The sequence below is a fragment of the Pleurodeles waltl genome, chromosome 2_1 (genome assembly GCF_031143425.1).
Source record: "Pleurodeles waltl isolate 20211129_DDA chromosome 2_1, aPleWal1.hap1.20221129, whole genome shotgun sequence".
Taxonomy (NCBI): Eukaryota; Metazoa; Chordata; class Amphibia; order Caudata; family Salamandridae; genus Pleurodeles; species Pleurodeles waltl.
The window spans coordinates 185,494,853-185,520,252 of NC_090438.1; the positions used below are offsets into that span (position 1 = coordinate 185,494,853).

Genomic DNA, 25,400 nt, shown 5'->3' on the forward strand with positions numbered 1-25,400 from the left:
GGAAGGCTAGGCTTCCCCACGGCCTCATGAAGAGCCAGTTGCATCCTGTCCTCACTCTTGCAGACCATGCAGCCTGATCTTCTCTCTGTCCTTCAAAGTTCACCTGTAAAAATTCTGTCAGTGACTTCATGACCAGTATGGCGGTTTTTGGGAAGGCAAACAATGCAAACAGAATGAGGGTCTGTCTGGACATTTTTTCTCCAGAGGAAGAACACTTTACAAAAAGTAAAGGCTTTTTGTGACAAGAAACTAAACTATTTTCTATCAGAAACAGATCTATGTGCAACTCTGGTGTGGAGAAAATTCGAATGAATGTGAAAAGGCAAGGTTTTGGAAATGTTTTCCGATACTATTAGCCAAAAAAGGCAGAACACGGTGCCCTAAGATCTTTTCTCCAGGAGCCAGAAAATTTAACTGACATAACCGTCACCTGTGAAACATAAGGGGACACTGGGAGTACTGGGAGGTTCTTAAAGGCACAGTGACAGTTTTCCATTCTATGATTTGCATGGCAGCCTATTGGCTAACAATGTCTCATATTCCTTTTTTTCCTTTTAAAAAGGTTTGTGAAAGATTTTCTGGCCAGTTTTAGCATTCGTTAGGTAGTGAAGATGTATATATAAAGTAATGTGGTACATATTCTTGCTATACATATATTTATACCTTTTGAAAGCGCTCTGCAATATCCGCACATGGGCGGGACTATTCCTTGCTTCTGACTATTGATGAGGATCCCCTGGAAGAAAACTCTATCTTTCTCAATGTATTGGGTGCCCAAGTAGGTTGAAGTTGGGTGACTGTGATAGGTGAGTCCATTGAAGTAATGAAGATGAACAATGCATTTTGAATGGGAAAGAAGCTTTGTGGGTCAAACACCACATAGCAGTCAGTGAGACGTTTTGGCTTGTTGGTAGGGTGAAAGTTCCTGCAAGGAAGGTGACACCCTCCAGATGAGGTAGGTTTAATAGTTGTGCCTCTTGCTTGAGGTGCTGGTGTACCACAAACCTTTTACATTCGCCTGAGTGCTTAGGTGGGACAAGGTGCCTCTCACCTCTTGCTTTATCAAGAAACGACTATGCAGAATCTGCCAAATATGCATTTTGCCCATCCCAGCACTATCACCTGAAGACCCATGTCTTAATTAAGTGGTAGTTACTCATCCTCCATTCTTCATTCCTTCTGAGAGTTTGTAGCTTAAAAATATCTTCGCTGATGCAGATCTTTCTTAGAATTAATAGCCCAGTTACATGTAGTACAGTCAATGATCAATTTGATTCCTAGGATGATAATGACTTATGTAACCTTCTCTCTTGTGCCAAGAATCTGGGAGAGGTGAGACTCGATATGAGCTACATTCTTTCCGTTCCTGTATGGAACAACACTTTAAATCCTTAGATGTGATGCAGTCTGGAGATTTGGCCTGTTTTCCATCCTGTTCCCCATTTGAACAATGTTCTCATGTGCAAAATTATGAAGCTCAGCAAATGGAACATGTTGTGTTCCTTCTTTCTGATTGTGTCCCTTTGCTCATTACTACAGACCTCTAATTTATTCAGTTTAACATTTTGTATATATCCCTTAATTTCATAGCGTCCAGTCTCCCCTATACTAGGAAATTAAACTTTTAGATTGTCAACTTTTTATGGTAGGTTTCCAAAGATGTTCTCAACAGTTGTCATGTTTGAATAGTTGTGACCTCAGAGCTGTCCTCTCTGAAGCTGTGAGCTGTGGATGTCGAAGGCCTAGGCTTAGAGCTGTTGTTCCATGGGGTGACTGGATTAGGCCTTGTGTAGTAAACAGTTTTATTCTGCCCATCTCATCTGGGGATCAGGAACTGCTTTTCCTTGACTGGGGAGTAGGTACTTTGACTTCCATTTTCCTCGCCGCCTCTCTGTATGTTATAAGTGACCGCTGCAAGCCCTCTGTTCTTTCGAGGCTCCACTGTGCGTTGTGACTGCTCATAGTTCACTCTTTGCCACATCCTCACCATGTTCCTCCGACGTCTAGGGCCTTCAAAGAGTGTATGGGGTGGCCGCTCACCTGTGCACCAGGAAGGCAGCACTCCCCTGGAATGTTGCAACTATAGTCCATCAGAGCAAGGGTCATGGATTGACACACTTCCAAATAGGAGTGGCTCTTTGCTCCCACTCCTCTCTTCCCTGGATCTGTGGCACCCACCCTTCTGCAACGCCCCGCATTGCAGCTGTCTCCCTTCTGTTCAGTACTGGACGGCTTGAATTGTAAAAGTCATCTTGGGTGCGCCAGCCTCATAGATTGTTCGCTAGCGTACGGGTTTGTTGGTACATCTCAGACATGATCGGAACCCAATTTAGACCCACATTACTAAACCGGATACAACACACTCCTCCACTCCTCGCCCCACACACTTATCTAATGATTCCTACACATTAGAAAGCCTGCAACTCTTCTATGGTGGATCATATGTACTTCTGTACTTAAGAGTTGTATTTTTTTTTTTTTTTGCAGTTTTATATAGATCAAACTCTACCCAAAGTTACGGGAGCATTTTACAAGAGCACTACTTACATTACACAAGCCTAGATTGTTTTTGTCGGCACCGGGGATCTTAATAATTTGCCTAGGATCACAGGACGTTGAACCGAAGCCGAGACTGGAATCTGGTTCCCCAGTTCCAAAGTCAAAAGCGCTAGCTTTAATGCCACAGCCTATCCCCAAGATAATGCAATAGTTAGACAAATGCATCCCGCTAGGCCACAAGTTCTCTGTATCACAGTAGCAATACTTTACAATTGGTGCAATTTATTTCTTACCCTGGATAATAGAACTTTAGCTGTCGGCTGTGAAAATTTCACTACAGTTAATTGGACTTCGTTGAGCCTAAAACGTTACCTTGAGCAAAATTATACAAGGTTGTGGTTGTGTGTGACTACTTCAGTTCAGATATACTAAACATTTTTTCGGTTCACGTATGTCCTAGAACTCGTCGGCACGGGACGAGACCACTTTGAACATATTGATTTAGACATAAACATGCTTGAGATTAGGATGCATATAACAGCGTAGTGTATTTTTCCTGGACGTGCGATAGAAGGGATTACTTGCAATGGTCTCACTGATGAAAATGTTATGGTCACTTTCTGTGATGTCAAAAAGTAAACATATGCATTGTTTTTGTTAAATCCTTTTAGGAGGTGCGAGCAGTAAGAGAGCAATTACCAAGGCTGTCAGAAGAAGAAAGTAGCACAGAGCAACTACTTGAAGCTAGTCCATTTGACCCAAGTTCTGAAGGTAATAAATGTTCTTCAAGTCACTGAAATCTTTATGAGCGCTGCACGGATAGAAATATGAAAAAATGAGCTGTGGTAGTCATGTTCACGCTAAGCACCAAAGCATGCTTTGTTGCTTCGGAAAGGTACTGAACAGTGTGGTTTATCCAGTCAGTGAGTTATTTTAATTGTGTTTTCAAATTTATAGGAACAATGCGGTGAATAAAGTCGCAATACATCTCAAAACCCATGCAGACGTCATCAAACGAACCAATGTTCTTTAATGCCTGCTGTGGGTGATTGCTACTTGTGCAGGGCTCAACAAGGAGAAAGGGTTCCTTTCTCTGCCCCGGACATTGTGCTTCTAAAGTAATAAATGTGCAGATGCACTTGACATGAAATCTCCATGTCCCATTTTTCATTTGGATAGTCATTTCTAGTTGCCCAGACTTGCACTGTATTTGTAAATACTAAAGATTGAGATGAGACAACCCACATTTCTAGCCGTTCCAGTTTTCGCACAACTGCCGGCGTTGCAGCGCAGGATTATTTATTTGGGGGGATTCGATGAAACACTCACTGTTAATTATGTGACAGCATAAAAGAAATATGAAGTTGGGAAAGTAATTATTACTGTTTGATTCGAACTGCAGATGTAGAAAATTGCAATTTTGTGGTTTCATCGTACAGAAAGGATTGATGTGGCCTGGCCTACCTTGCCTAAAAATGGCTGATTAATGTAAAATAAATATAGATACTTGCAAAAGAAATAACTATGCCGGTTGCAACTTATTTCGTGTTGTATTCAAATCTGAGATGATTGCTTTAATTTCAAGTTGGTTTCCATAGTACCTTATCACTGAGTGAACTGTGTTCAGATCAACTGGTGGCTATGAGGGTAGCATATAAATCGTGTGGGGATGACTCATTCATTTGCACCCATTAAATCAGTGATAGACGAGACAAAACGGCAGCATATATTGTTAATGTTGTTTTTTATTTGGTCATATTCTTTCATCTGTTTTTTCTAACATTGGTTAACAATATCCTAACTTTGTAGCATTAAAATACTTACTGTAGCGCTTGCAAATTATCTGTTCTTGATACTTCAGCTTTTAATTAGATTCTCTGTTTTTTAGGGTTGGATAACATTTTCCTTAAGGAGCAAGTGCCTGGTATTTCCGGTGATGCAGAGAAGTTGGATATAGCAGAGCAACCTCAGCGTGCAAGCAGAACTCCTTCAGAAGTCACTGAGAATGTAGCGGCACTAAATAAATATTCTCTAGAAGACACAGAAATATTTTCCCCAAATGATGAAAATGTGTCGACTCCGGAACACAGGAAGAAAGAAGGTGGTGTAGGTGAGGATGGCATTGAGGAAGAGAAGATGGTCCCCTATCCCGAATATGGATCTACAGGTGATTCTGAGATACAGGAACACATGACAGCCTTAAGTAGTAATGAACTCGATGTCACTTCAGAGGAGGTAATAGAATCAGCCACATGCCAGACCGATACAGGGTTAGCATTGGTTTTAATTAGTGATACGAGTGAACCAAATACCCACAGAAATGAACTGGCATCAAAAGACCAGGAATACTCCTTGAAGCCTGAAAACCAAAGCGAAAATAAAGCACTGGCTAGAAACATTCCTTTAGGAGCAGATGTGACTGCGGCTTCAGGGAATGAGACCAATGTAATCATATCAGAAACAGGTCTTTCAATAGATAGTGCCCAAATTCAACTGCTCACATCAAGAACTCCTGCTGAAAGAGAGGTTGCACTTTGTGACTCTTTAGAACACATTGCCCTACAAATCACACCAGTAACAACAGAAGATCAGCAACCATCACCCCAGGAACTATCACCCAAACAAGCTCATCCCTTGGACAACAGGGAAGAAGCACAAAGTAACTTGCATCAATCAATTCTTACGGTCGGCTCGGATTTAAGCACACATTCAATTCAAGAGAGTATTGCTACACCACATAAAGTTGCAGTAGAAAATAGTAGCGAAGATACAGTAATTAATTTACTTGATAAATCTAATCCCTCTATGGAATGCATTTGCCAGGTGAGTGCAAATGATTTTGAAGCACCTTCTATTTCTGTTAACAGTGCTGTGAATGATCAGATACCAGTAACATGCACACAGGCGACTAAAACAAGTAAAGAAACAGACGATATTACAAAAAGTCAGCATAAAACAACTAAAACACCAGTCAGATTCACTATTGCTCCTGCATGGCAAAGATCTCTCTCCGGGGGATCTAGTGCAAAGGAAGACACCGCTGCTAGATGCGCTGCAACCTCGACTATAAAAGCAGAACTGTTTGAAAAAACCACAGAGGAGCAGACATGCCTGGGTAGAGTGAGATCAGCATCTTCTCCGATTTCATCCGAAGACATTGACATCAATACAGACATTCCTCGCACTCCCAAAAAACAGTGTGACAGCATGTCACAGAGCACTGAACTTCCATTTGGTGTCAAGCTAAAAAGAGCATCCTCTTTCTCAAAACACAGTGACGAAAATGTTAGTAACTCCCAAAAATCTGATTCCTCTGTCCAGCAGGTATCTCTTGTCAAAGACCTTCAAAACTCAGAAAATGCTGGAAAGACATTACAAATACATTTAGGCCCCAGGAAATCTTCATTGATTCAGTGTGATCTCCAGGAAGAAAAAGATCTTCATAGAACCAAACCTGAAGAACCGCCAAAGAAAAATCATACACCCAAGAGCCTAGGTAACAGTTCCATTTTATTTTCTCTGTGTAGTTGTTTAGAACGCATTTCCCACTGATTGCAAGATTAACATGAGGATTAAAATATGTCTGTCTTAACAGTGGTGCAGAATGTTTAGCTTACAGTGCCTTTCTACCTTGAGGTGCATTTTTATACAGTATGTAGAAGGGAAAAATACCTTAGGACTGCTTTTGAATTGTGTGCATTATTTTAGGTTTGCAAAGCCTGTTTGATTTTACTAAAAGTATATACGTAATATATATGTACTATACTGTATACTAATGAGGACTTTCAGCCATCCCTTCATATTCATTTTTCTGTTGTGTATGTCACATTTTTCGTTCACCCCACTACAGTATACAGTGTGAGGCACTGGGTCTGCCCACCTTAGCCATTAGATGACTTCACTGTGACAGCATCCTGCTCTTTCACAGGAAGCACATTGCACACAAAATAGTTCCTTTCAGTACTTCTATAGAAATGTCAGCTTTTTGAGAGCGAAAATATTTTTGCTTTTAGTCATATGCTTTATATTGGCAAGGATTCAGCACCTCTCCTAAAAACAGTGACAAAAAAGCTAGCAGCCAACATCAGACATATTGGCATTGCCAGTGCTTGTTTTGATGTTATTCTGTCTCATATTTGTTCGTTGCTCTTCTCCCTGCACGATTAATTAACTACAGAAGCAACACAGTTACAACTTGGATCAAAAGACTGGTGATTGCCATCATGTTTGAAAAGGCATACTGATACACTTAGAAAAACTCCACTAAATATTGAATGACTGACATACCAATTTTAACACCTATATATCTCCTGCCTAGCACCTGCAAGCCTACTGCAGAGGAACACTCTGCATAGGGAAAAATATGTCCTAGCCTCTGACGTTTGCCAAACACATCCGGATAGTAATGTTATGGGATTTATATTTTTACCATTAGTTTTGGCTCATTGTGCCATCCGTTAATACTGTCACTCATTGTTCCTTTTTCCATTAATTTTTCATGTGTACGCGCCATTTCCATTGAAATATCAGTGATCATCTTGCTTATAGTTGACCTCTCCATCCCACTTTTTGTTGCACTTAGTTTAATTTACTAGTGAGACTCTGTAGTTTAATTTACCAGGTGATAATCTGTACCTTTCCCCCCTCTGCTTTCTTTTGTTTCTCCCCTACCATGACCCGCTCCACCAGTGGCTTCCCTTTACCCATTCAACGATCACCAGCATGGCTTTCTGTTGCCCATTGAACAATAATACAAAAAAGGAACTATGCAACTGGCTAAATGAAATGTGTGCCACCATAAACTGAGGAGTGCAGTTGGTTAAAACTACAGGGGTCATACGTATGACTGTGATATGCAGTACGTTGATTCATGAATGATATTAAGACTCTCTTACCAAAGCAGGATCCTGTTCCCAAGTTACCTTCTTTTCGTTCCTCAGAGGACCACGCTTTGTCACACAGCTCATCCCCCTCAGTGCTGGAGTCTCCCGAGTACCACCCCAGCCACCCAAAAATGGATGTTTCCTAGTTCAAAATCTTTCAGGCAGTCTTCTCTCTGCCCTATGTGGATATTCCTTCCCGGAGTCCACCATACCCGGGGAGACAAAATCAGAATGTCCCTTACCTCTAAAAGTGCATGTTGCATGGCAACCCTATTTAATCTGTTCTCATAAGACGGCAAATTTACACTTAACAGAACTCATACCCAAATCTACCTTAGATAGAAGGCAAGTGAAGCAATGGCTTCACCAATGGGTTAGTTGGACTGTCAGGCCAAGCACTCAACTTTTCTTTATAAGTGACGAAGATGAATTATGATACTTAAAGGTGTGAAAATAACATGATGCAGGAAAACTGTAATCAGTTAAAAAATGCAAATGTTTACTATCTTGCAGTAACTATTCATAAAGTCATTAAAGTGTGGATCAACAAAAAGAATTATGAAGTGCACTGCAGACTGATTCACCTCTCTTGCTTCCAATTTCTGGAAGTTATTTTCTTATAATCATACAATTTGATCAACTACGAAGAAGAGATTTAGCCCCAGATCTCCTGGTTCTGAAGGCTGTAATTTTGTCACAATAGCACATAGCTTTCTGTTAGGATACAAGACTAGCTAAAATGTTCTACGTTGCTTATAAAACAAATAAGTAATTTCTTTATGAACTTTCATTAGAATCCTGCCCAAGCAGTACTCTGACCATTGAGCATAATTGAATAACCCTGCTGTTTTGCTGAGAAGCAATTAAGGTACATGAATAATTTGAGTCCTACATATTCAGATGTCCTTGGAGTTTCTTAATTGATCAATAAGTGAAATGAACATAGGTTTAGCTCAAGTATCAATCCCTTTTGGGGCAATTCACTAGTGCATCAAGGGGACGCTGTTCCCGAAACGGGACAAAGTATAAAGATATTTGTTCGTACACCCAGGTTTAGGAGGTGATACCCTTTCGTACACAATGATGTTGACAAACTACAGATCATTCACTGGATTATAAGGGACATTGTCAAATTTCGTCTTTTTTTTTTAAGTATTCTTGCAACACTTAAGACAGTAAAACAGTGAAAACACCACACAAAAGAATCCCTGCGAGGTAGGAAATAGATGTCAATTTAATGAACAGAACAAGACCAAAACCACAAAAATCCAATCAGTAGAAGTTGAGATATTAATTTTTAAAGAATATCTGCAAATAGAGTGCTTAGAAACTTAAAGCACCAACCGAGACTATCTGGTCACACTCTACTGGGGTAAATCCAAATGTTCAGGTGGACTGCGATGGAGTGTGGGCCCGCTACAGGCACCAACCTTGTCACCCTGAAACCTTGTGTGGAGGGTTGCATGGATGTCGAAGATCCGATGCAAGGAGCAGAGGAGACAAAGTGAAGGCGATGCATCGGTTCCGATCTTCACTGTCTGGGATGCGTATTCATAGATGAGGTGCAGTGTCAAACCCTTTACAGTGAAGGTGATGTGTTGTTGTTCAGCAGCGCAGGCAGTGATGCGAAGGCGATGCGTTGGGTCAGAGGGCGATGTGTCAATTCTGAACTGCACTGTTGGTGCTGTGATGTCCTTCTCCTCAGCGGCGATGCGTCAAGAGGAGATGCGGAGATTCCGATCAGCGCAGTGACGACGATGCATGAATGTCTGTGGGGGACTGCTGCAGAACCCACTTCCAAAGACCTAAGACTGGATTGGCACCACTTGGCAGGGGTAGGACTCACAGTTGACAGAGTTTAGTAACTGTGGTGGAGTTGAAGTCTTTGATGTCCCTGAGATTTCAGAACAGGAGGCAAGCCAGTAAGCCCTTGTAGTCACTTTGGTTCGTGGGATGATGTGGGTCCAGTCTTTCTCACCCAGGAATGGAGGGGCGCAGACAGCAGGTCCGCGCAGGCAGCAGGTCTGCACAGGCAAGAAAGCAGTCTTTCCAGGTCAGCAGTCCAGCCGAGTAGTAGTTTTTGTAGCAGCACAGGAGTCCTTCTTCCTGGCATAGTGTCCACAGGTCCAGATGTGTACTGATTCGGTAGGGTCAGAAGTCCACTTTTTATATCCACTGATGCGTATAAAAAGGGAGTGACTTCAAAGAAGGTCTTTGAAGTTCAAACAGCTCCTCCCTTCCCTGGCTCCAGACACACTACAGGGTATGCTGCTTGTGGCGTGGGGACAGGCACAGCCCAATTAGGTGCATGTGTCAGCTCCTCCCTTCCATCCTGCGCAGGGTGGCCCATCAGGCACATCTCAACTCCCTTTGTGTGTGATTGTCTAGAGCAGTGGTTCCCAACCTTTTGACTTCTATGGACCCACACTTCAGCCTTACTGGAACTCAGGGACCCCCTGAATCAATATTGGAATACAGGGAGCTCCACTGAGTCATTACTTAAAGCAGGCAGCCTAATCTGTTAATATTATTTCATTTTCTAAGCAGTCGCGGACCCCCTGAAGTGGCTTTGTGGACCCTAGGGGTCCCCGAACATCTGTTGGAGGCAGGCAACAGGCACATAGGGATTAGGAGCAGAAGACATGCCAACCTTCTGAAAGTGGCAGTTTTAAAGATGTAATCCTAGATTCATCTTTATCAGGAAGGAGGATTTATTATTACAAGTCCATAGGCACCAAACATGACAGATCTGCTCCTTCTCAATCAGGAATTACACTGAATAACTTTATTAAGGAATCCCCCATGTTATCCTATGAGAAGAGTAGGCCTCACAGTAGTGAAAATGAATCTGGGAGTTTTTTTACTACCAGGACATGGAAAAGTATATGTCCTGATTTTTACTTTCACCGCACCCTGCCCTTAAGGCTACTCAGTGCCTACCTTAGGGCTGGCTTATGTGTAATGAAAGGGGAGTTTTAAGGCAAGACAATGGGTTTTATGTGCCAAGTCAACATGGCAGTGAGACTGCACATACAGGCTCTCCAGTAACATGCCTGAGCTATGTTTACAGGGCTATTTACGTGGATGGCACAATCAGTGCCGCAGGCCCACTAGTAGCATTTAATTTAGAGGTCCAGGGCACATATTGTGCACTTAACTAGGGACTTATAAGTAAACTAAATATGCCAATTGTGGATGCACCAATGCAACCATGTTTTTAGGGGAGTGAGCACATGCACTTTAGCACTGATTAGCATTGGTAAAGTGCCCACAGTCCCAAGGCCAACAGAAACAGACCAACAAAAGTGAGGAAAGGCAAGCAAAACTTTTGGAGGAAGACCAACTTAAGGCTGTGAGGTCTCACAACTGCAATAACAGTCCAATAACACTGAAAGGGAAAATCTGAGACACACGTTTTTGAATATTAGGTGCTATTAACAAGTGTAATGGTTTGCAATGTAAGGTTTAAGTGTTTAATGAATGTTGTTGACTATTGGTACTGTCCCTGTTACCTTCAGTGTAGTTCTGAAATATAGCATGCAGTTACTTTTGCTAATGAGCTAGCATTTATTAATGTGCACATAATAAATGCACAATAAATGTATGTTAAGTCTCTTCTTCATTGTAAACACTGGTCCTGCCTTCTTCGGATCATTCCATGAAATTGGCAAAAAAATAGCATATTGTCCACCATCCATTGACAGTGTCCTGATTGAATGGTTGATTTTTCTATCCTCCTTTATCTTTCCTCCCAGTTCGGGAGATTGTCCCACCTCTGGAACATTTCTGCTTTACAATCATTTTATTGGATGAGTTTTATCCTTTCACTGTTAACATGAGAAAACTACTTTTTCATTTGACCTTTTACCACTAAAGGACTGCGTGGGGGGGCGTTATGAACAAGATGGTGGATGAGTGAGCTGCTCCCTTTGGTCTCTCTGTCCTCATTGATCCTTTAGCCACCTACAGTGCCCTTACTGCCTGAACCATATGGACCCCCGAGCACCTGTGGACCCCTGCCCCAACAACGATAGCCCTTGCCAACTTTCCTTGGCTGCCCAGGCAGGGTACCACGGTCTGAGACCTGGGGACTCCGTGAGGCCGGGCCAGCAGACAAGATAGCAGATGCCGCGACTAGGGAGTGAGTGGCGGCCTGCACAGCCACATCCCAGCTCAAGAGATACTGCGGCCAGAGCACAGGGCCCCCTGTGTTGCTTCTGCTTGGGGAAGAGGTCTCCCATGCCCAAGGCCCAAGAACAATCTCCCCAGGTGGACATCGCCCCCTTGGAACCTCTGGAGCATAGATGTCACCAGTTAATCATAAGCCAGTAGCCAAACAGGCAGTGAGTGCGCAGCACCTCCCGGGGCATCTCTAGTCTGCCACCAGGAGGGGGCCGGAGGAAGAGATGAGCCCCTCCCTCTTCCTACTGCCACTGAGATGACCACATTAGGCCTGAAGGGCCTGGGGGTGCAAGCAAGGCCAATTCCTGCTAGGGCCCCAGCCCCTCCTGGTGATGCATTGCAGCATTAATCCCGCAGGGCCCCTTAACTCGCAGCAGAAGGCGCCGCCTTCACTGGCAAGCAAACCATTCAGTGGTCTTCCCTCCCCCCGGCAGAGCCTACTTTTGACTGGGTGCCACCTTCACACCCCCACCGTCAGTGAAGCAAATACAGGACTCCCTCAATTCACCATACTAAATGGGAGGTGCACCTTTAGCGAGGTCGGGCTGCGTACACCTCCGAACTGGAACCTAGCTTGCTTGTTATCCTGCATTGGCTTGATCTTCCTAGGGGGCTGTGGACAGGACTTGACACCTAGCTCTGCAGCACAATTTTGGTAACACACTCGCACATCTTGGACTCAACCAAACACCCTCAGGGGAATGGAGATGGACCACTACCCCGCCACACAACCTGACCCATCCTGGTGAGCCATCTTACAGGGACTCCACCGTGTCTGCCGCTCAGGCCAAGAAGCATTGCTTTGTCAGAGACATGCTCATGAAATCCACCAGGCCTATGGTCAATAGCAAAGCACCTATGCAGGCCATAGACCACCCTCTCGACCCGAGGGCCAGAAGAGGCCAGTCACAAGGTCCTTCCTGGACGCTCTCTTTACCTCTCTCCGTGATGATCTACAAGCGGTAGAGAAGCACCTCTCCGCTGACCTATGAAAGGTCAGGGGGGCTTAGAAGAAGTTGGTGACAAAGTTGGTGACAGGGTATCTGCTATGGAAGATCGCAGAGCTGGATGAGAAGAAGATGCAGAATGGCTACAGCAAGAAGTCCTGCGCCTCAAGGAGCAGCACACTGAGCTTCAAGACCACGCCGAACACCTAGAGAAGCGCTTGCAGTGGAAAAACGTGAGGATTGGGGGAATCCCAATGCATGCAGTAGGACCAGACCTCAGAGAGACGTAGAGGCCCTTTTTCACCATATCCTGGGAGTACTGGCATACACAGACATACAACTAGACCGCATTCACCGTGTGGGCTCCCAGAAGCCAGACGAGACACCCCCTGCTGATATGTTGACCTGTGTCCATGATTTCTCAAATAAAAGAAAACATCCTCCACAAGGCTCGGGAGGCACACCCAATCCAATTTCAGAGCAGCAATAACCCCCCAAAAACTGCCAAGAATTCAGCCCTGTCATGGCCCACCTACGCCAGGCCAGAATAACATATTTCTGGGCCCACCCTTTCATGATCATCTTCCTGCACAATGAGAAATTGCTCCAACTGGAATTGGTTACTGAGGCCTGCACCATCCTTGGCATAGTGGATTCTGATACAAGGAGTAGTCCTTCCTACAACACTTCTTTTCCAGGCCGGAGCGCATCATGGGGGTGGGGATGGGATAAGTGGGCTGTCTCCTCCTGCATTTAGGGCGACATTGCGATTCTGCCCTCACTGAACAGTTGTGCCTCACTCAATTGGCCTGTCTGATTATGTTGACTACCATCGATGATGGGCCTTTTCGACCTGTTGTTATCCCTTTTTTATTGTTACTGTTGCTGTTATTCCTTCATTTTGCACAGTGGCACTAATGCATGTCTTATTGGGCCTTCCACTCCATATCCCCCCCACCCACCCCCTCTTCTTGCTGGTGACTGACACAACCGTTCGCTGGTTAGTAGACTGAGGACTAGTCAATGTTTGGCGTTCGTACCACCCTGTCCCCAGGGACTGCACTCCCTCATTCATAAACATATATACAGATTGATTATTTCTTAGTGACTTATGCCATCCAGACACTAGTTAGTGACTCCTTCATAGCTCCTAGGTCACTCTCGGGCCACCCACCTCTAACTCTTACCATGTGCCTCAGCCCCATGCATACAAATACCCTGTGCTGGAGCCTTAGGGACTCGCTGCTTCAATCCCCTTCAACGACCACAGCCATACGAAAGACAATTGTTGACTACCTACGGACCAACAAATCTGACCAGGTTGCACTAACCTCCCTCTGGGAAGCCCTGAAATTGTTTGTCAGTGGGGAATTTTGTTTGCCATATCTGCCTCAGAAAATTGTCTCCAGAAAGAGAGGCAAAAAGAGCTTGAGCTGAAAGTCCTAAAACTTGAAATGATTCACAAAGGCACTGGGGCCCCACAAGTCTGAAGAGAGCTTGAGTGAACGTGCTCACTCCTCAGTCGATTAGATTTAGATAGAGCAAAATATGCTGTTGTCCCCCTGAAGCATAAGTTTTACCTAGGTGGGAACCGATGTGGTAGGATGTTAGCCCACCGCCTGCGGTACAAGACACAATCTGGGTCAGTCTGAACAATCCACCCCATTCCTACTACAGAAGTACATTCAGACTCACAGATCACTGATGCTTTCCAAAACTTTTATAAATCCCTCTACGCAGAGCAGCCGTAAGTTCCCGCTGACCCTTCTGACTATCTTTCATCCTGCCCTCCAACTTCACCCCTCTGTAACCTGCAGATTCCCTGGATAGACCCATCCGAATTGAAACCTAAATTCTACAAAATATCCTGCCACAAACTAGCCTCAGTCCTTATGCGACTCTTCAACTCTTTTGCCTCAGTGAGCTTCCTTACATATTCTGTTAGAAGCTTCCATATCAGTCATCCCTAAGCCCGGAAAAGATCCAAAGCTCTACGGGTCTTATAGGCCTATATCCCTTCTCAACAATGATGCCAAAATATTTAGTAGCATACTGGCCCACTGACTCAACCCATGTATGCCGGAATGGATCGCACCAGACCAGGGTGGCTTTATACTGGCGCACCATTGCAGAGACAGTAGGAGTATTTCCACCTGATGGACAAAGTGTTGAGGTTGCAAAAAGAATCCCTACTCTTTTTAATCGATGCAGAAAAAGCATTCGATAGAGTCCACTGACCATACTTGCACCAGACTCTAGAACATTTTGGCTCTGGCACCTGGTTGTGTGACTGGATTAGAAGCGCATACAGCTCTCCTAGGGCCATGGCGCGCGTCAATGAGCTTTCTTCCTCACCCTTTCCTATCGGCTGTGGCACATGCCAGGGCTGCCCTCTGTCCACTCTCCTCTTTGCCCTACATATGGAGCCTCCAACACATACAAGCCCACCCAAATATTACTGGCATCACGTTTGGTGATGAAAAACATCTAATTAGCCTCTGCGCCAATGATGTGAAATTGTCTATCTCAGACCCTTTGACTTCCCCCTCTGCTCTGGTCACAGAGCTTCAAACCTTTGGAACTTTTTCTGGTTTCGAGTTTAATATGCAAAACAAATTTAATCTTGACTTTCTCTGTTTCTCCCCAGACTGAATCTTCCTTGCGGGCCCAATTCTCGTTTGAATGGGCCTCCACACATATACCCTACCTCGGGATCAAACTAGCAAATACAATTACTAAAACTATCTCACTCAATTTTAGCCACCTTGGTAAACAAGTCAGGGCAGATATTAACACCTGGGAGAGCCTGGGTCTCTCCTGGCTAGGCTCCTCCTGGATTGCGGCCATCAAGATGACTACTTAAGCATGCATTTTCTGTCTTTTTCAAGCACTACCACTGACCCCACTAAAAAAGCACTTCACTCTATGCAGTCAGATATGAATAGGTTTATCTGGGAGGGGAAGAGACCCAGCCTACACAGGCAACTCCTCTACCGGTCCCTGCGCAAGCTTCACAATTGCAGTTCCTAGTGGAATGGAGCAGACCGCTCACTAAGAAGCATTGGTGTTTTATGGACCAGGCAGTAGCCAGTTCCCATATCTGGAAGGAACCCTTGCTCTCTAAGAGACACAGGGCTTGGAGATTCTACTCCTCCCCAGTAACCAACTCTATTTTCCATGTATGGGATGTGGTTGCGGTCGAAGCAAGACTAACAATCTTCTCCTCCCCAATGACATCAGTACTTTGCAACCCAGAGTTCACTATGGGGCTCAAAACCGACCAGTTTCGGTGCTGGCACAGGGGGACTTCAAACAGATCGCATGCCTGTTCGACCCACAAGGGATAATTCCCTTTGCCAAGCTCAAAGTTGACTAAGGAATGGAAGATGCAGACCGGTTTCAAAACCCTCAGGTTCACCACTGGGTGCTACGGCCCTACATCCAGCCCCAGGTGGAGAGGACCTTGACGCCCTTTGAAAAATGGTTAATCCTAAAGGACAATTAAAGGTGTCTTATCACTGAATTGTGCACTATCCTTCATAGGTAAAAGAACAGCACTCGTTCACTGGCACAGAAGTGATGGGAGGAGGAAATTGGCATACCTCTTTCTGATGCAGAATGGGCAGATATTTACCACAGAGCATGACACACGGCACACAACATCTCAAGCACAGAGACACCATACAAGACAGTGTCCTATTGGTATCTAGCACTGGCCAGACTCAGTATATGGCACTCTGAGTGCTCTAAAGAGTGTTGGAGGGGCCGTGGTGGGTCGGGCACACTACTCCACCTGTTATGGCATTGCCCCAAGCTCTCACGCTTCTGGACTCAGGTGCTAGATGACTTTGACACAGCATTTGAGACTTCTATCCCTAGGTTCCCAGCCTACACAATTCTCGGACTTCCTAACCCCCTGACATTTCCCCTTTACTCACGTCGAGGTAAACAAACGGTACTGGCAATAGGTGCAACACACCTAGCAATTCTCACTCTCTGGAGCACCAACAGGATCCCTCAACATTCAACCTGGTTACATGAATTACGGTTTATCCTAGGCAATGAGAGGATGTCACTCACACTGGATCAGAGTCTAGAGGATTACCCCACAGACTGGGCCCCCTTCATATGCATCTCAACTATGGAATTCAACTAATTGATCTGCCCTTCCTATATGAAACTGTTGCGACCACTGCCCACCCCTGACTCCCTAGCGACAAACACCCCCACTCGCCCACTCTAAGCTGTCACCTCAACCACCATTTGATCCCTGACTATATTGACCCACATTGTTCACATTTTACTTTCACTTCCAGAAGGAATTGGGGGGGGGGGAGTTTTTTTTTTGGGAGGGGGTTTGTTAACCTTTACATGGGTTGCTACTTCAGTGTTGTGGAGCTACAGGCGTATGCAGTGTACACCTTCCTTTCTCATGCTATTACGCTTCAGCCCCTTTGGGCTGTAGGCATTTAGCTGTGTACTATTATTTTTCTCTGCGTCTTCAATAAAATAGAATTAACCCATAAAGGACTGTATGGCTTTCTTTGCTCTCTTCTTACCTACTGGCTTTCCCTCACTGTAACTTGAAGTTATTGGGATTATTTGTTTTGACAAAGTCAAGAGCTCACCTTTTAAAAGTGAGACTTTCTGACTTTGGCAGTAATTTTTTTATGCTGTTCCCTGTTTCTTTGCTAAGTTTCCCTTCAAGTGATAGGGTCTAATATTCTTGTTTATATCTTCAGAAAGACCTTGCTGTTTTCACAAGTGAACTTATGAACCACAGAGGGTAACCCAAAGGCCCGGCTGGGCTGGGTGGAAGATAACCATTACATACAAAAATGCCCTAGCGGGGAGAACCGGACAAATTATTTATACATCATAAGACAACATAGGTGAAAGCAAAGAAGGCTATTTATTCATATAAATATATATATTCATTTCTTTAAACTTATACATAAATATCAATTTAATATATTCATCCTAAATGGACAACCCATCTGATAAAACAACACACCCGGACGGTTATATCATAGTCTGGATTGGTTTCTGCATAAGATCTTTGGAGGATTGAAGGCATTGATTTGGACTCTCTGATGATTTGGAATGGAGTTAATGCAGCAAACAAAAAAGAACCAACCGACTGCTTTTAATGTTTCTTGTGTAGGTTTTTGATTTATTGGAATATGTATTATTCTCCTTTCTAGTTTTCACGAGCACTTTTTCTCACACTATCTGTCCTTGGGTGTGTTGTTTTATCAGATGGGTTGTCCATTTAGGATGAATATATTAAATTGATATTTATGTATACGTTTAAAGAAATGAATATATATATTTATATGAATAAATACCTTTCTTTGCTTTCACCTATGTTGTCTTATGATGTATAAATAATTTGTCCGGTTCTCCCCGCTAGGGCATTGTTGTATGTAATGGTTTTCACAAGTGAAGCACATGTTTGGAGGTTTCCCCAAAAATAAAATCCACAATTATCCCTTGTAGTACTTGATCAGCTCATAAACTTTGTTTGCACGCTGTTGGATGTGGTTCCCTTCATAAGATGTTATACACTGGGCATTTTACAGTCTCTCCATCGTAGTAGGGTGCTGCTTCCGCTAATGTGCCTCTTTCTCTGTTGCATAGATCTAGCCACTTGGGCATCTTCTCTCGGTGGAGCCGGAGTTTCTTCCAGGGTGTGCATGGCAGGCTAGCACTGGTTTAGCCCTACAGGATTTCAGCTTTGGCCCACAATCGTGTCTTGCCCTGCTCTGTACCTTTACCTGGTCATCGTCTTGCCTTCGAGTAGAAATCTGATTATTTTGCTTTATAAAACAGTAGACTCCATGTATAACACTCCTGAGGGTGCTTTGATAATGGAAGAGAGGGACTCTGAGGCAGAAAGATTTTAAGAGGGGGCTGAAAATTATCCAAGACTCCTCACGATTTGTAACCATGTCTGCTCATGAGCCTTTGACTAACTGCAGTGTGGATTGTTGTATGAAGAATGAAGAATTGTTTGAGGCTTTTACAATTTGTATGCTCCTGTGGCTGACATTTGGGTGACTAATGCTGATCAGTTTTGTCTGAAGAATTTAATCCCTGCTTTACTTAGAGCTTCCACATTATCACTTGTGGCTGCCTTCTGATTTTTCAGCCCATTATTTAGTAGACATTTAGCTTGCAGCTCTCGGCAGAGACTGGAAACTTTTGTTCATGGTGGTTCTTGTACTGCACATTTCTTTTTAGACAAGGGTAGGGGATTCATAACAAATCTCAATATCAGAAAATAATCTCTACCTGAATAACAGTAACATACCTCTGGAAGGAAGAATAGAAGTGGCTATTACTATGGTGGTTTGAAGAAGCAAAGTGCTGATGGCCAGAGAAGTCATCCTCTGGGAGCAGGTTTTGTTTTTAGGCAGGCCACATGTGAGGGTGTCTCTCACAGGGTGGCATCATGTGAGGCCACTTTTCTGTGTTAGAGAAGGTGAGTCTTGTTAGGCAGCCAAGGTCTCGTCTGCCGAAATTGACCTGGAAAAACATGCAGGTGTGCTGAGTTTATCGTACCTGGTAAACACCAAGGGCCACATGTACAAATGTCAGGTTTTGCAACTCACAAATTGCGTGTCTCAGGGGCTCACACTGCACGAGTCTCAAAACCTGATGTACAACAGTGTCTCAGACGCTGTTAGCAATTCCCAAATGGGTCGCAAGGGACCTAGGTCGTTCATATTCATGAGGCAGGATGCAAATTGCGACCCATTTGGGGATGGCTACACTCACAGGGATGGTGGTATGCTGGGGTCAGCAGATCTCCATGTCTGTGCCTGCTTTTTAAATTAAGCAGTTTTTTTTTTTATGTCAGCCCATTTTCCTTAAAGGAAAACGGGATGCATTTCAAAAATTAAAATGAATCGTTTGTGTAATTTTTTCAGAGCAGGCAGTGGTCCACCGGACCACTGCCTGCTCTGAAAAAATGTTTGCACTACCATTCACAAAGGGAAGAGGACCTCTTCCCCTTTGTGAATGCGTAAACACTAGTTTGTAATTGTTGTTAACTGCGTCTGTTTTGCGACCGCATTCACAGTCACAAAACAATCATACATACCACTGTGACTCGCAATTAGGAAGGGAGGCCCTTGACACGCCCCTTCCTAATTGCAACTCGCAAACCTATTTTCCAATTCAGTAAATAGATTACCAAATTGCAAAATAGCATTTGTACATAACAAAAGGCTTTTTACTTTGCACATATGTCCCGGTTCTGGGAATTGGACTTTTAACGCACAAACAAAGTTGTGTACGTCTGGCCCCAAGTGTGGTAAACTTCAAATCACTTCCGATCTCTATGCAGAAATAAGAATGTTTCTTACAAGATGTTTTTCATGTGTAAAACTAAAATGATCAAGGTTTATTAACTTCTTTTAGGTACAGTAATTGCTACTATGATTTAGCCATCTTGTAACATTGTATCTAGCACTCTTATCCAATCCCTCTCAGTTTAACATCAATACTAGAGGAAGGACTAATTTAGCCTAGATGGAGCCAAGCATGAAGCAGTAAAGCACTTCTCTCGCTGAGTCACCTTCACATTGTTGTACTCCAAAAAAGGTATATTTTAAAAATTTATTTTATTTGTCGTTTAGCTTACTCTTGGCTGTTTATTCAGCATGAGATTCAGCAAGATGTGTGGCTAACAAATTCTGATATGGGTGCTTAAGCACACTATCTCGTATAATTGGTGTTCACTTATGTTCATGTGTTCACTGAATGACAGATTTTAAATGATCACAGTAACAAAATTTCCCCTCTTTATAGAAAAAAGCATAAACAAGCCAATGACCAGTGCAACTTCAGAGCCTGTGTGGGTCTCTATGGCAAAGCTGAAACAGAAAGGTTTCCAGGAGCATCCCCTTGCCAAAGAAGAGAGTGCAACAGAGACGGCTGGAACAGCAACAGTCACTGGAAAGGTATGATGTACAAGGCTGATTTTCTCCCGTGGCTGACCTCTCCCAAGCTGCTTAAAATCCTATGTTTTGTTTAGTCTGTGAGACATGTTGGTGCTTAGTAACATCATATAAGGCAACCACAAAGCATCTACATACAGATATCTGTGTCGCCACATGGATGTGGACAGTACCTTAATCCGCCACATGTAATATTCTAAACCAAAGTTGAAGCTGTTTGGGATCTAGAGCCAGGCATGTAGTGGGATCAGTGAAGACGATGCCATGATTTTCCCTTTGTTATGGCTCTCTATTTGAAGGTAGTCTGTGATTCGGAGGTGTACTACCTGAGCATTGTTTGCATGTACTAGCACAACACAGTTAAGCATTTGACATTTCAACTGTGTACTTGTTAATACCCAGATGAATACCATTGTGGCTACAAAGTCTGGAAGCAGGAACCTCAAAGCAAGAATCCTTCCATAGGTCTTGCTTCTGTCCCCCTGGTCTGGGGCTGTTTCCTAATTACAAGGGCTAGTGCAGCGTCCAGTACTTCCACAGCAATCCTGAGTTCTAGGCTTGGTCGAAGGTTTGCAGGGAATAGCATCTTCTGGATACTTTCAGACATCTGTGTGTGGGCAGAGGATGTTCATGAAAAGTTGGAACAAATTCAACTAAAGACCCCGTGTATTCATCATTCATCTATCTAAAAAGGGGCACTGGTGAGAACCCAGGGTCAATCAAGATTGAGGTGGGCACATATTTTAAAATCATATCCCATTGCAAACAATATTATTTTCTTGTTCATTGAGGAATGCCCAGGCTTTCACGCAGGAGGGGAAAGGTTATGCAGCAAATTGACAAGAAAATATCGAGTCCTATGAAGGTAATGCACATTTTAGGAGTCAGATCTATGCAATTTCATGACAGTCCTATGCAGAGCACAAAGAGGGAGATCAATGAGGGCCACAGCATTTGAATGGGCCTAAGATATTCTGTGCGCAGATAGTCACCGTATGGGGAAGTCTGCTGTCGAAGTAGGTGAAGATGATTGTGTATTGCATGCAGGAGAAAAGACAGCTCACCTTTTTATAGTGTAGAAATTGATGGAGTGTGAAATAGATGGGGGTTTGGGGGTTCCTGTCCACCCTCTTTGGGAAGCAAAAAATGCACAGGTTTCATGACACAAAATTGATAAATCTAATCTTAAACCATATGTGTTTGACTGGAAACCCATTGAATTGGTGTGTGAGCTTGTTGCAGGATTAAAGATAAAGGGGGTAAATGGCAGAGCATTGTATATGTGGTCAAAGACTGTTCTTGCTTGTGTGGCTTTAGAAAGCAAAGAGGCTTGCTGAGTGAGTGTGATGTGGCCAACAGGATCAAGATCAGATAGGAAAAAAACTACTTACCTGTTCACTGTGGTTCTCCAGAATTCATATTTTTCATAGATTCATATGTGTGAATTTTCCCCATTTTCATGGTGGAAGTTCCACTGTAACATCAACAAAAAAGCAGTGCTAAAAGGTAGGCCTCATTACAAACAACAGACATTGTTAACCAGTTGACCTTGTTTTAATGCTCCTAAACTTCGGACAGTCAGAACAAAGACCCTGAAGCACTCATCCCCTGCAGAGCCATTCTACCTCAGGTTCCGAGCACAAGTGTGACATATATAAAATAAGAGATATATTAATGGTGAGTCTTAACGGGGAGGAGGGTGGGTCGCATATAAATTTATGAAAGAGATGAATACTGGAGAACCACAATGTACAGGTAACTTGTTTTTTCTCCACTAATATATCTTTCATAAATTCACGTGCTTGAATCCGACTAGTAAGCAGTATTAAAAGACTGTTGGGGGTGGGAAAAGGCATACCATCCCACCATGACAACATTAGCTTAAAAAATGTAAAGCTCTGGGCAGAGCCACGCAAGATGGCCACAGGATGGGCTCTTAGGAGGCTCCCGGCTCACCCCATAACATCCTTCAAAATCCTGCCTTAAAATGCTTCATAGCCACTAAGTAACTGCAGCACCTGATCATTACAATGCTCCACCGACGATTTGGGTGCCAGAGGTGACAAGGAGGTGACCTTGAGAAAGGCTATGAGGCTGTGGGAGGAAGGGCTTATGTGGCAGCGACAGTACCACATAGGCCCCCTGGAGGTACGTCTGGCTGGTGGGGGAAGCCGCGAGTGTCAGTCGTGGCCTCGGCTGGAGAGGAGAGAATGGTGGAGACCCTTGTGTGTCTTGTGAGGTTTACGATGGGCCCGATGCCTCCCTGGGCTTGAGACAATGAGACTGCAATCACCGACCAGGGGCGTGCCTTCCTCCGTCTGCTGTTACCCGGGTCACCCCCATCGGGTAGTGAGCATTGGGAGGATGCCTGAACGTAGGGAGGTGGCCTCCTCTGACTGGAGCAGCCGGCACCTCTCCATCTGGGTACCGGGATGAGGCTTGCATCTCAAGATGCCAGGCCCCAAGTGACTGGAGAGCTGCAGAGCGTGGGTGCTGCTACGCCAGCGACTGGTGCCGTGCTGATGGAGGTTGGACACAATGGGGGGCCTAGACTGGAAGAATCCTGGACCTTGGAGGACACTTTGCAGACTCCCTGCAGCTGAGGAGGGATTGAGATCACACAGCCAGATTATTGCAGCACGGCCTGAATAATAACTGGCCCAGATCTGACTTTGACAGCTGGCTACACTTAAGTTGGCTCGGGGGACTTGAGGGGGAACTTCATAGAGTTATACACTATTCCTCTTCCCTCCACGTAGAGGTCGACGTTTCGAGCCCCAGGTAGGTGAGAACTGGTCCATGGCCCTGCTACTGAGGAGTCTACTAGGTGGAGATACTTGCAGCCATCCAGGCTCCCTCTGGAGCATAACATCAAATCTGTGGCTCTGGCGGTCCATCTGCTGCAAACGGACCTCTGTAAGGACTCAGACAGGACTCATACAAGGACTTGGTCCCAAAAGTTCCACTGCGGATGTCCAGGGTGAGGTGGATGCGCTGAAGAAACCGGTCGCCTAGATCATGTCTGAGACCAGCGCCATGGATGCTCGGTTGGAGGACACGGAGGAGTGCTTGTGCTTCAGTAATGTGCACCTACTGCAGTTACCGGAATGGGTGGAAGGAAACACCACGGTTCACTTCGTGGAGACCTGGATCTGGACCACCCTGAAAGTTGGGGGACTGTCTCCCATATTAACCCATGAAAGGGCTCATAGAGCACTTGTCGCGCCGCCTCGCCCCGGGGCACCACCGTGGGCCATCATTGCTGTACTCTGAGCAGCTAGAGACACTGATGCTTCCAGATTTGGGAACCATCACATCTCTGTTTACCCAGACTACACAAATAAAGTGAAGGGGGCCCATAAGACATACCTGGAGGTAAAAGCTAAACTTTGTGCGATGGGCCTCGATACATGCTACTGTATCCTGCCAGACTACGGGTGTTGTCCGGAGGCAAATCCCATTTCTTTGATCATCTCGAGGATGTGTGGCGCTCGTTGGAGGTCTGGATAAATCAGGGCCCTAGAGAACTGTGAATCAAGGATTGTACACCGCAAGGGACCATTGTGAGTGGAGGGACACTGTGTCTCTACAGAGTGACTCGCAACATCCTGATTAGAGCGGCCCAGTCAGGGTCGAAATACAGGAGGATGGATCTGTGGCTTTGGCCCCTTCGGAACGGCTATCTTATTCAGAAGGTGTGCATAAACAATAGGGGTCAAATGCGCAGATTGACTCTGACAAATGAGGTTCTAGTGATTTTGGATTAACTGTATCTTTTTTCCAACATGAAGTGGGAGAGACCAACGATGGAACTCTGTGTAATGCTTGGTTGACAGCAGAGCATGCAATGGTTAATATGCAAATTAAGTATATAATGTGAATTAGTTTTGGTAGGATGGCTGGGGGTCATCTGTAGTGGGAGCACAGTAGGGCCTCCCCACCTGGGTGATAAGCCTTAAAGGGGGGATTGGTGGTTAGGCTGTAGGTCCTGTAATTGAGGAATCTATTGGATATATGGTATCCCATGTTCTTTGCACGCTGCACAACCAAGAAAGGTGTAGTTCTTCTGGCTTACTTGTAGTGTTTCCCTCGGTTTGGGGAAGAAAGTTGGTCAATGTTACAGTGCTGAAGAGTAGGCAATGCATGTTTCTTCTAGTCAACTGGTGCTGAACGTGGAGTGTGTAGAAGGGGTGCTGGGGTGGAGGGTGAGCCTGTGTGACAACCTTGTCACCAGCATGGTTGATCAAGTAAATATGGCTCGTGGAATGTCGGGAGACTACTTGGATATTCCAAACGTTATAGGATCCACACATTCCTAAGGCATCACAACATCCAAGTTGCTTGCCTTCAAGAAACCTACTTTAGGGGTTTAGGAACCACTGAAACTGATCAAAAATGGAGGGGGTGGCCATCTGGGTTAGCTCCTGGAGTCCCCTTAGTCTCGCATATAGCGAGGCAGATATAGAGGAGCGATATGTTCTTGGTCAGGGTACTCTAGATGGCAGGGAGTTCACGATCCTTCATTCATATGCCCCAAATGTGGGTGATTGGCATTTCTTTGAGGGTCTTCAGGACCTATTAGGGGAGAGCATGGAAGCTCCCATAATTTTGGCCTTGGATTTTCACTGTGTCCTAGATGGAAGTGGGGGACAGACACCCACCCGAAGATGCAACCAAAACCTTGATGGTGGTCTCGCTTAAAGGAGTGATGCAGAATCTCGGTTTGGTGGATGGTTGGCCCATGTTATATCCTGAGGGGAGGGAATTCAGCTGCCACTTCTGGACCCATAATACCTTTAGCCAATTGGACCAATTCCTGTTGGGAGGACTGGACGGCTCGCAGCTAACTGAAGTTAGGCCCTTGGGTCGGTTTCTCTCCGATCATTCCCCCATACTATGGATACTGGCCTGGGGAGATAGACCGG

At 44.6% G+C, this 25,400-nt stretch overlaps 1 protein-coding gene across 8 annotated transcripts in view; it reads left to right on the forward strand.

Annotated features, from left to right (window-relative positions):
• KIAA1210 (KIAA1210 ortholog) overlaps positions 1-25,400 on the forward strand; it is a 487,569-nt gene that overhangs the window by 423,090 nt on the left and 39,079 nt on the right. For all 8 annotated transcript variants that reach the window (XM_069212338.1, XM_069212340.1, XM_069212353.1 and 5 more), the window contains 3 exons: positions 3,171-3,270; positions 4,388-5,995; positions 20,327-20,478. In XM_069212338.1, the coding sequence (XP_069068439.1) occupies positions 3,171-3,270; positions 4,388-5,995; positions 20,327-20,478 (1,860 nt within the window). The remainder of the gene's footprint in view (positions 1-3,170; positions 3,271-4,387; positions 5,996-20,326; positions 20,479-25,400) is intronic.